The sequence below is a fragment of the Corvus cornix genome, chromosome 17, assembly GCF_000738735.6.
Source record: "Corvus cornix cornix isolate S_Up_H32 chromosome 17, ASM73873v5, whole genome shotgun sequence".
In the NCBI taxonomy this organism is placed as follows: Eukaryota; Metazoa; Chordata; class Aves; order Passeriformes; family Corvidae; genus Corvus; species Corvus cornix.
The window spans coordinates 5620566-5631796 of NC_046346.1; the positions used below are offsets into that span (position 1 = coordinate 5620566).

At 47.2% G+C, this 11231-nt stretch overlaps 1 protein-coding gene across 1 annotated transcript; it reads right to left on the bottom strand.

The window, feature by feature from the left end:
* Positions 1-58: 58 nt before the first annotated feature.
* TBC1D13 (TBC1 domain family member 13) lies at positions 59-11196 on the bottom strand. The gene is made up of 12 exons (XM_039561444.1): positions 11086-11196; positions 10837-10910; positions 10556-10596; positions 10073-10134; positions 9699-9798; positions 8444-8526; positions 8129-8288; positions 7147-7354; positions 6424-6587; positions 4769-4929; positions 4561-4618; positions 59-3839 (listed from the first exon to the last, which is right to left on the bottom strand). Exons 1-12 carry the CDS (start codon positions 11106-11108, stop codon positions 3774-3776), a joined length of 1200 nt encoding a protein of 399 aa, XP_039417378.1. The 5' UTR covers positions 11109-11196; the 3' UTR covers positions 59-3773.
* Positions 11197-11231: the final 35 nt, after the last annotated feature.

Sequence of the window (11231 nt, forward strand, 5' to 3'; positions counted from 1 at the left end):
GGACACTGCAGCTGGAACCTGGAGCAGCCCCAACTCCGAATCACACCAACAGGAGAGGTTTGCACAGACATCCGTTTAGTTAAAGGAAACGTTTTAAGAAGAGTGTTTTTAAAAAGAAGCATAAAAGAAGGAGTTTTAGAGTGATGAAGTGTTCACTACACCCTTTTCTGGCAATCCTTCCCAAATAAAGTGGGGGGGAAAAGTGTTATCTGTTCCTTTCTTTGGGGAAAGGGCATTTTAGAAGACTGCTCCGAACAGCTAAAACAGTCACTGACATTCCTTAAGGGAAAACAGCCTCTGATTCCCAAACACCCCAGACTCCCCTAAAACAACTTCTGGCCTTCATTCTACTCAATGCCAAAGTGCAAATAATTCTAGGTTAGGTCACAAAATTCAAACTCAGAATCAGTCTCCTGCGTGGCCGCCACCACCACCAACTTGATCCACCCCATTGGCAAAGCCACAAAGTTCCTCGAAGCTTGAACTCCAGCGAGGTGCAGGTAGAGCAGACCACTCCTCCCCAGGGAAGGCTCATCTCTTCCCACACACCAGGAGTGTCCTGTTTTCCCTCCCAGCTGAAGGTGATTTCCCCGTCCCCTGCCTGGCAGTAGTCCTGCCTAGGAGGAACACATGGTAAGAGCCATTTAAACATCCCCTGTTCCTTGTGAGATAATGGGTCCCCAAGGCAGCCCAGACTAACACCTCTCACCCCAAAGATCAGCTCTTTCAGCCAACCTCGCTGTTCTCACAAGGATTATAAGAAACCAGAAGTGGAAACATCTCAAGGCTGGAGCAGGTGTTACTTGGCCACACGAGCAAGGAAACATCAGTTAAGTACCATCTCACTTCAAGAACAACAAAATTAAATCACCAAAAGCCTTCAAGGAATGAAGCCAAGGGAAACATGAGGAGATTCAAAAGCTGGTAAAAGGTTAAGACTTTCTTTTGCCCCCTTAAAAAATCTGGTTTTGCTCTTAAAGAAAGGAGAAAGTCTTAGAATAAAGAAATGGATGTCCCAAGACAATGAAAAGTACCACTCCTTTAAACAGCAGGACAGAATCTCTACCACACAGGAAGGAAATAAGCAGGAATATAAAACAGCTTTTTATGTATGGAACAGCCTGTCTGGATGTTTCAAAGTTGTTGCAAGCTCTCACCAAAGAACTCAATAGGTCTGGCAGCCATAGTTTGGATAAGGCTACAGAATTTATCCCAGAGATCCTTCCCAGCAGCCAAATCTCTCATTGCATCCCTTTAAACCACTGCAGACTCCTTTCAGAAGCATTCACTGTCACCCCCTGAAGCAAGGTGACATAACATGAGCCCTTGGACACCTAGGAAGGGAGAAGACAGCATGACACCTGTACTGCCACCTCCCCTATGCCTTCCCCAAGCGGGGAAGGTCACCCTCAGGGCCCAAAGCTATGCTGAAAAGGTGCAGAAGTTCATCTCCAATTAATGCTTTCATCCTGATTTGCCTGCTGCCTCCTCAGGTTACTTTAAGGAGACTTCCAGCTGCTGCTCAGAGCAGGAACACTCATGGATGGTCCTGTTGCCAGTGAGAAATTCCAGCATAAGGAAAGCCTGCACCTGCCAGGGGAACCCAGAATGAACAGCCCAGCACAGGTATTCAGGGAGATGAGAGCAGAGTTTGTGCATGGAATGGGAAAACTACAGCAGTATTTATAGCAGTTCTGAGGCAGAAACGTTTGGAACAGGTACAATTCTGCCTAGGAGTGTGACCCTCTGGTTCTACGTTTGTAGAGAACCTCCCAGGTGACTGTTTGACCACACAAGGTCTGGCCAACAGCCTCCCTAGTGCAAGTACCCAAGAGCTGAGACATAAGACCACCTGGAACAGCTCAGAAAGAACATCCATCCAGTTGCTAGAGCAGCCAGGATGCTTCATCACACTGCTGTCCTGGTATACCTGTTCCATTTTTCTTGAAGGAAAACTTTACCCTCAAGGAAAGGTTGCAGCAGAGAGGGATACTGTTGCCACAGGTATTAATTACAGATTGCTTTAAACCTTCAATTGCTCTTGCAACACAGCAGCAACATGTGGCTGCACAAGTGGCACTTGAGCACCTTCTCAAGAGGCAGAGATTGCTTGGGATTGCCAATAAGAACATGGGTACATGTACCAACATGTCCTGCCATCTCCCCACACACCTTGCTGAGAATTACAGCAGCCTGTGAAGGCCTTCAGTGAAGAAAATAACACCAGTAAAAAAAAGCTGAAGGCTGCCAGCATCCCTCCTGCTAGGGCAAGTCTAGGCCAGCAGCAGCTTAAGCAGGTCTTACAAAGACTGACTGACCTTTAACAAATCAACACTCATAAATACCAAAAACTGCAGCGTCCAACAGCAGAGGTGAGCCAGCACAGCAAAGAAAGAAAGGGAAAAGCACATTGGATTAGTGTTCACTCAAGAGCTTCTGCACCACACAAGCACCTGGGTGCTAGCAGTTTCTCCCTCTGAGGATTAGGGTTTCTGCTCAGCTCGACACTGTGGCAGGTCAGCAGTTCTCCCTGTGGTTTGTCTCAGTCCCTGTTCACCTGAACCCACTCGACTGTATCTGAAGTGCAGCAGTTTCCCTCTCAGGAGGAACAAGTGTCCAGCTCAGGACTGTGACTCCAACAGGACCAGGACAGAACTGTGGATTAGCCCTAGCAGTCAGCTCATGACAGATGCTTGTACGTCTGCTGGACTGTGCTAGAGAAGGACTCTTACTGCAGATCAGAACTGTCTCTTTCTGACAAGAAGTACTGTGAGACAATAGCAAGGTTACTGTGACCAGACCTTAATGTGAGTAGTATTATTTAAGCCACTGAGGCAGAAAACTCCAGTTCTGTACCTGTATAAGCCCCTAAATACATCTGTCTTCACTGAACATGATTAGGTATCCATTTCTTTTGTTTCAGAATCCTGATTGTAGCTGGATATGCTCCAGTTCAGAGCCAGGAAAGCAGCGTGAGGCCTCCCTGCAGTAACAATCCTGCTCTAAGGCTGTGCGTACTAAGGCTGGACTTGGAACTACGCTTCCCTGGGGGATTAAAACCACCACAGTCTTGCTTTCAAGGAGACCTCGCTGATAAGGCGGTTCTGGATTCAGGCAGTTTGAGTGCACAAAGCCAGCAGCTGTCACGGTGTCCTCCCACCTCAGCTTCCCAAGACTCTTTCCCAGTCAAAGGAGTGCAAACTGCCAGGTGACCTTCACCAGAAACTGATGCAATCTTCTTCTTCTTTTTCACACACCTCAGGGATGGCAAAGTGCAGACACGAGGGAGGAGAAACTACCCGAATGGCAGAATGTGACTTCGCTGGAATACATTCTGTTCACAGGAGGAAGATCCTTCTATCCTCACCCACCAAAATTCACTGGACTTAAGTCTGTCCTTTCCCTACCAGAAGTTCCTCTGTGTGTTACTTCCATGATACAGGAGTCCATCCCTTCTGGGATATGCAGACAGAAGGTTTCTTTCTCCCCAAACTCAAAGTCATTAAAAAAAGATACAAAGAACTGCTTTTGGCAGCAGAGAGGCATTTGAGATGTGGAAAAATCTGGAGTGCACGACCCAAGTAGATGGGGAAGTAATCAGTCCTTGACCTAATAAATAGAGTAGAAGGAAGTCTTCAAGGTGGCCAGTAGCCCAAACAAAACCTGAAGCCTTGCAGAGACCAGTAGGAGCTTTAGTGCATCACACTGCAAGGGGCCATCTCCTGGGATCCACTGCCACACAGTTCTTGGACACCTTTTGTTAGGCCCATGGACTATTTGGAATCTTGAAGTTCCTTTGCCTTCTTCAAAATTAGATGAACATCAGAGATAGGATAATCCTGTGGCAAAGAAACAAAGGGATTTCAGTGACTTTCCCAGCATTCTTGATCCAGATTGTTTTGCTTAAGCAAGGCAAACCTTGAAAACAACATTCTTGGCCTATTATAACACAATGCCATGTTCAGTTACTCCTTTAACAGCTACGGTTTCCTGTTTTGTAACTGATCAAAACTCAATACCCTTCCAGAGGGTTTGTTGTTGGTTTTTTTTCACTTTGTTCTCCAAGGGCACAGTAAACTGCCTGCCACAGGGCTCTCCTCATGCCAGAGAGCCTTATCAAAACCCGTATCTTGCAAAGCCCAAAGCAGGAACTGGCAGAACATGAGATATCCAACTGTGCAGTGCAGACGTTTCCAACCTAAGGCTCTCACAGATCTCAGAACTAAACAGAACCCTCTGGCAAAAAAAATCAGCAGTGTTACAAAATCTTTGCTTGAAATTATTCCATTTTTTTTGCAAACCAAAGGAACATTAGAAACCTCCAATCTATGATAATTTCTCTGTAGGGTAAAAAGGATGCATGTCCAAAAGACTCCCACTTCCAGTAATGAGGGTGCTGTAAAATCCCTGCAGATTTTCCTGCATGCAAACATCACAAATGTGGTACTTGTCTTGAACCAGGCATACCCTCCCACCCTCTCACATACTGTCATCCTCTCTCACAGTACTATTTTAAGACTTTTCCAATTGCTCTCTGTGCCCACTCTATTTAATTCTTACCTGTAGCAGCCTCATGTTCAGAGTGAAGTCTCCTTCCAGCAACTGATCCCGGATGAGTCTGAAAGATGGAAATTATTCCAGCTACTTTTGACTCTTTAGGAAGAAACTTTAAAATCTGTAACCTCTTCACCAGATGCCCTAACACATGCCTATAGAAGACTCCTGGATCCATGGAAGAGAAGAAGAGGAAGGCTATGTGTGTACTTACGTCAACATGGCACAACAGACGAGCAGGAGGAAATCGAAGCGCTTGTCATCAGCAAAGAGGGAGTCCCAGATACGGATGACATCTGGCAGCAGGAACTCTTGGGACAAGAGCAACGTCAGCCAGCGGAAGGCAAAGAACTGGGGTTTGATGTTCTGTTCTTGCTGTCAGACAGGCACCAGGCAAACAATGAATACGTGCTCCTGGCCAGTTCCCTACAGGCAAGAGATGCACCCCCTGTTTCCATCCCCGTCTCCTCCCCGACACTGCTCTAAGCTCCAAGCTCATCTTGCAGCAGCCGGAAAACCCCTGCATCCTTTGGAGACTCTCCCATTCAACCTCGACCGAGAGATTTTCAGTGCACCCACACTCCACCCCTACAGCCAAGCCAGAAAATGCTCCTCTGTCCACAACAGGGAGTAAAGGAAGCTTTTCCCCCTAAAGGCACTATCTGTGTTCCGTTAAACCTGCCAAGTAATTTTAAAGTTCCCATTTGAACAGCATTTTATCTGCAAAGCTGCAGCCATCCCCCGCTAGCACAGGCACTGTTTGTCAGGATTTCCTCTCCTTTCCAGAACCCTTGTATTTATCAAAAGGTTTGCTATTCACAAAGAGAAACAAAGATGGAATAGAGTTCACACTGATGGTCAGTAAAACATGCTATAAGCACCTTTAACTTGAACCTTTCCTGTTTTCTGATGTTAAATCCAAGGTAGCATAAGTTTATTCAAGGTCAGACAAGTTCAGGATTCTGCTGATATTCATAAGGACCAGCTGCTGCACAGCCAAGACCATTTCCTGCCAGCCAAACATTAAGCAGTTTTTCTCCCCACTACCAGCCAACACTGTGGGCTCTGTCACTGTGCTGACAAACCATCTTTTGGATTATAAAAGAAACATATCCTGACTTTTCTAGACGGAAAGAGATCACAGTGTGATTTGGTCAAGGTTGCAGTAACAAGAATTGCTTTCCCTTCCAAAGTCTCCTTGGACTTTCACACCAAATGGACTATAAGACTGAAGATGTTTGTAATGAAAGCTGCCTTCTACATGTTCTACAAAACTCACACAAACCCAAAGCACTTGAAAACCTTTGGATGAAGTGGAACAGTATAATTTGGCCGGTGGGATCATCCAGCTCACTTGATTTCATTTTTCCTTTGGAATGAGCTCACGCAGTTTAAGTCAGTGATGTCAGGGCACCCAGTGGCAATAGAAGTGTGTGTGTGCAGCGTGGGGGATGCTTTTTGTTTTGCTCTTAAAGGCAGGAACAATTTCTGTAACCTGGGATGCTGAAAAGCTCTACAGCAAAACCTGTGTTTTGCCTGATGACTACAAGACAGTAAAGACTCTAGCTCCAGCTGTGCAGGTGACCAAGGATCGTGGCCAAGTCCCTTCAGAGTCCCAGCTGGCAGCTATGCAACAACCATAGTTTGCTTTCAGAGCCAGGCAGGGGAGGAAGCCTTGCTGTGTCAGCTCGCTCTGGGCTCACTCCAAGGAGAGGCTGTTTCAGCTCACAGATAAGAGTCTCTCTGCCCCACAAGCAAAGCCCTTCATACACTCTCTGTGTTCTCCTTAAGCACAGTTTAACAAAACTGACATTCACATGCCACTCCTTGCATCCAACCCAAGACCCAGAGAAACACCTGGCTCCTCACCAGTTTCAAATACAGCTCCACATCTTTCTCCTTCAGGGTGGAGTACACCTTCTCCATTTTGTAGGTAATACCACACTGAGAATCATCCAGGCTCTTGATGAAGTTGTCCCGAATTTCAGCCATTAGATTGGTAAAGCAGAAAAACGTGTCTGCTTCAGCATGTTCTGGGGAAAGTAAGAACATGAGGGAATAGAGGAAGCATCACTGACAGAGGTACAGAGCTGTAAAACTGTCCTTGCACCATAATCTAGTTGCTGTATTAGATTTAAGGAGTAGGTCCCACCAGATCTTGGCTTGCTTGGTCTGGGTTAAGGCTAGACAAACTTTTTTTTCTTTTTTTTTTTTTTTAACTGGAAACATCTACAGAGCCACTGGAGATACTGACCCTGTGTGCAACACAAGGTCTTCATGACATGAAGTCACAAAACAGTTATCTGTGCCCAACAACATAAGCTGCCACCACCACACACCCTCAGAACTCCTGTGAAGCAGAAGCAACAGGCAAAGTCCTCCCTTTCCATTCTTTTCTATATAGCACAGAGAAACAAGAGCTTCTAAGGGGATTTTAAGTTAAACAAACAACAATTGCTCAAAAATCCTCACTTTTCATGTCCTCACCACTTGAAGCCCATTCAGCTCCTACCAATTCCCCAAAACGCCTCATGCCATGCAGAGAACTCGCAGTACCACAGCCACTGCTGAGCAGCCAAAAGGCCCCCTCACCTTTCCATTCGCTGTTAGGGTCTGTAGCAAAGGTGTAGTAAAGAGGCCCCACAATTTCATTCATGCCCTGGACATAGGCTATCCCGGGGTTCAGCTTGGCATAGATGAACAGGATCCGCTCCACCACTTCCCAGTGAGCTTCGCAGCCATTGGGCAGAACTTCGTACTCGCTCAGAGAGCTGGAGGTGCTTTTAAGAGGGGAGCTCACCTGGAAAACAAGGCTGAATCAGGATAACCAACTGGCACAGATCCTTTAGCACATGTGCCAAGGTTGGCTTTTAACACACATAGGCCCCCCAGAACATCTGGGCTGTTTATACCACATAAACCAAGACAAGCAACTCTGGGAGCACACAGGCAAGGAAGTCCTGGTGCTGGCTGTCCGTGAAGAAAAAAGTCTGTGCAGCAACAGACAGTTCCCTCTGAATCATTGTACCACATGATCTCACACAGCAAAAACCACAGCAGTTCCACTTCTTTAGTATTATGAGGGAAGGATACTGATGGTTGTGGAAGAAGCCACCTTCCCCAACAGCACATGTGCTGTAACACTCATGAAAGGGGAAAGAGACAACACATTTGAACAGATACTCAGCTCTTCTCCTAATTCCAGGTTTGAAATCCAGTTCTGGAGGACAATGGAAATTTGTAATAAATTCATGGTAAATTAACTCTTCAGTGTTTTGTTCCCGTACAGGAAGGCGTATGTCAAGCATAAAATCACTTGTGACTCCAAATTCTACCAGAAGTCAGGTAAAAACAATCCTTAAAATTAAATGCACCTATAACTCCCTACAGTCTGTCAGGCACTTCAACTACTTCTACAATGTCCAGCCCCAAGAATGCTCAGTATCTGCTGGGGTGTTTCCTTAATTCCACTGCACAAGCAGAAAGAGAAACAGAGACAGTCCAAGAATCACCCTTCCCCTTCCCAATCCAAGGCCCTGCCCTGTGACAAGGACAGCCCCAGCCCAGAGCTCACATTTGTCACCCCACTGCGGTTTCGTGCCACCGTCTGCGACTTGAGCGTGGTCTGCTCCACCCGTCTGCGCAGTGTCTCAAACTCGTTCTGGGGGTCCAGGATTAACAGGCAGGGATAATCTGTGGGGCGCTGGAAAAACGCCATGTCAGGGTACAGCCTCCTAGGATGGACACAGAAGGAAATCAGGAACAAGAAGGAAGTACATACCCCATGTCGAGTGGGAGGCTCAGTTTAATATTAAACTTCGTTTTCAAAGTACAATTTGTTGACCAAACCTCTTGGGTTCAGAAATCTGAGTCGTTCTGCCTCACACACCTGACATCTTTGTCTATCTGGAGAAGCACTTCATTATCCTTGAAGTAAGTGTTCCACCGACTGTCTGGATTTGGATTGAGGGGCTAAAGAGAGAAACAACAGAAACGGAACAAGTGTCTTTCACACATATCAAAATCCTCAGTAAACATACAGTGATTTAACATTTCTGCTGTCACTCTGCTACCAGCACAATCTGAGCACATCAGGGTCATTTTTTCTCTCACATTTTCAATCCCTTTTCATTTGTCTCTTCAAGAATTTGTTCCCAAATCAGGTATTTTGTCCTCTGTTAACAAGATTCCTGATTACAGCTCCAAACGTGGATATGGTATTTGGACTTACAGTAAGAGTTATCCACCCACCCAGTACTTTGATGGCTGATTAAGCACCACCCAGGAAAAAAAAAAAAGTGTATTCCATGAACTACAACCTATGCTGTATCAGACCAGTTTCCCAATATGATAAACTTAACTCCCCCCTACACACACACATTCTTCTCTCCACACCAAGATCCACACAAAGTTAACAACTAACCAAGAAAAAAACAACAAGCTACATTCCAAGGGATTCAAAGATCATTGTGACCTGCCTGTGTGGCTTTACAGACATGCCAGTTTTACACCACCAAGGCTCCAGAGATCACAGTGGGGCAGGTGACTGCAGGGGAGTGAACGCTCAGAATGGTCATGGGAGCAGCTGTATCATTTTACAGTCTCTTCTGATCAGTTACTTCACTCACTCCTCCCACACACACACTCCTAAAAGCACTTTCACAGAAGAAGAAAACCAAGGCATGCAGGCTTGCCATAACAACCCAGAAGCATTACTAGAAATAATCAGCTCTCCTGCCTTCCATACCACAGTCCAGCCTGACTCTCCTGCCTCTTTTCTATCCTCTGCTCAACAGCCTGCTCCAAATGCACTCATGGACCCTACTTCCCAGGGGAGCATCTCACAGCTCCAGCTACCTCTTGTGAGCCTTTCCCTTTCCCTACGAGACCCACAGCCCAGGCAGGTAGTCCCAAAAGGCAGGAGAAGGAAAGTGCACAGCTGGAAACAGCTCTCTACAGAGCTATTGGTGCTTTGTCAATAATTCACGCTCAAGGCTACCAAGACAAAAGTGGCAGGCTGGCACCTGGGAACCATCCTTCCCTCTGGCAGGGCAGAACAGTTGGGAACAGAGCCAGGAGTAGCTCAGGGGGCCAGAAAAATCCCCAAGGAATTTTCTGCAGCACAAAGGCTTAACAACACTTACATGATCTTCTAGGGTCACATCTTCCCTTGAAACACCCAGGTTGGCTTTGGCGATCCCAGGCTGGATAATCATTTCTTTCAGGAACTGGGAATACAGATCCCTTAAAGAAGAAAAGAGGAATTTGCAATGAGGAAGATAAGGTCAAGGTGAGCACACAGAATTCAAACAGATCTCTCTGTCCCACCCTGCTCAGCCAGAAGGCATCTGATTTTCTCTTCAGTGTAACTGAAGGGGTCAATCTACCAGGCAGCTGTGAGAACAGCACATTCCACACAAGAACAATTTATTTTATGAACGTACTTAATTATTTAGAGACTATTCTCCTTTTCTGCAGATATTTTTAGAAATAAATGGACAAGTACCAACATCCTCACCTCTGTTTCTTCAGCAAAGAGCTCCATAAGGCTTTCTCTAAAGGGAGGTAGTTCAGGAGTATCTGCACAGGAAACAGGTGAACAGGAATTAGTATTCAATGAGCTGTTACACCTGCAAGATGAGCAAAGCAAACACAGTGGCTCGAACTGACTTTTGGAAAATACTGGGAGGTTTCTCCAGAAAGCCGAGTACTTTGACAAGCAACAGTCAGGAATATTTCAGGGACTGGCTTTCAATACAGAACTATTTGTAGGACTGATCAATAGCTAACCTGACAGAAATGCACTGCTAGCTTAAAACTGACGCTGTTCACATCCAAAATGCTGATCTCCACAAATTACTGCTGACTTCTAGTGCCCTTTAAGCTCTGGATTTATTGTTTGTTTGTTTACAACTTTAAGCACCAAAAAACAATGCTACGTGTACTTAACCAACCCAAAGCATCACTCGCAAGAAAGAAAAGCACCCCAAGCAAAACCCACCTTCCAGCACAGGCAGCGCAGCCCACCATCAAAGGGAATTCCTGTGGAATACCAGGCAAAGAAAGAACCGCGTTAGCCCATCTCTCACCGCGGGTTGCTGATGTCACCTCACCAACAGGCCTGGCAACATTTTTCCTCCCCGAGGGGCATGAAGTTTCCCCTGGGACGCTGCCGGGATTATCCACAGTGTCTCCCACGGGGACCCCCCGTGTCACCAGCCCGGGGCACCGCCGTGCCCGCAGCCCCTTCCCCAGCCTGGGGCCGGTCCCCGCGGAACTCACCACTGAAGCACAGCTCGCGGAGCTTGGTCAGAGCCACCGTGGGTTCTCCAAGCACCTCCTGGAAGTCCGCGATCCTGAGGGGAGCGAAGCCGCGGGCGTCATCAGGGTTGGTACGGGCAACCTGAGACCCTCCAGAGCCCGCAACCCCTCAGAGCCCCCGATTCTCGAGAGCCCCCACCCCGCCCAGCGGAACCCCGGCAAGGTGGGGAGGGGAAACACCACAGTTCCTACACAGACCCCAACACCGACCTGCTCTGGTGCAGCCGCGACATGGCGGCCCCGACGCCCCTTCCCCGCGCGCCGCATAAACACTCCGGCTGGAAACGCTGCCCAGGGAAGGGGGATGCGGGACGGGCCCCGCCCCGGGCCCGCCCGCCCCGCCGGGCCCGCCCCCG

Coding starts and splice junctions, on each gene's coding strand:
- TBC1D13 (XM_039561444.1), bottom strand. CDS start 11,108: ATGTCGCGGCTGCACCAGAGCAG. Junction 4,930..6,423: donor TGGAGCTGTATTTGAAACTG/GTGAGGAGCCAG, acceptor CCTGTCTGACAG/CAAGAACAGAACATCAAACC. Junction 3,840..4,560: donor TGAACATGAGGCTGCTACAG/GTAAGAATTAAA, acceptor TCTTTGCCACAG/GATTATCCTATCTCTGATGT.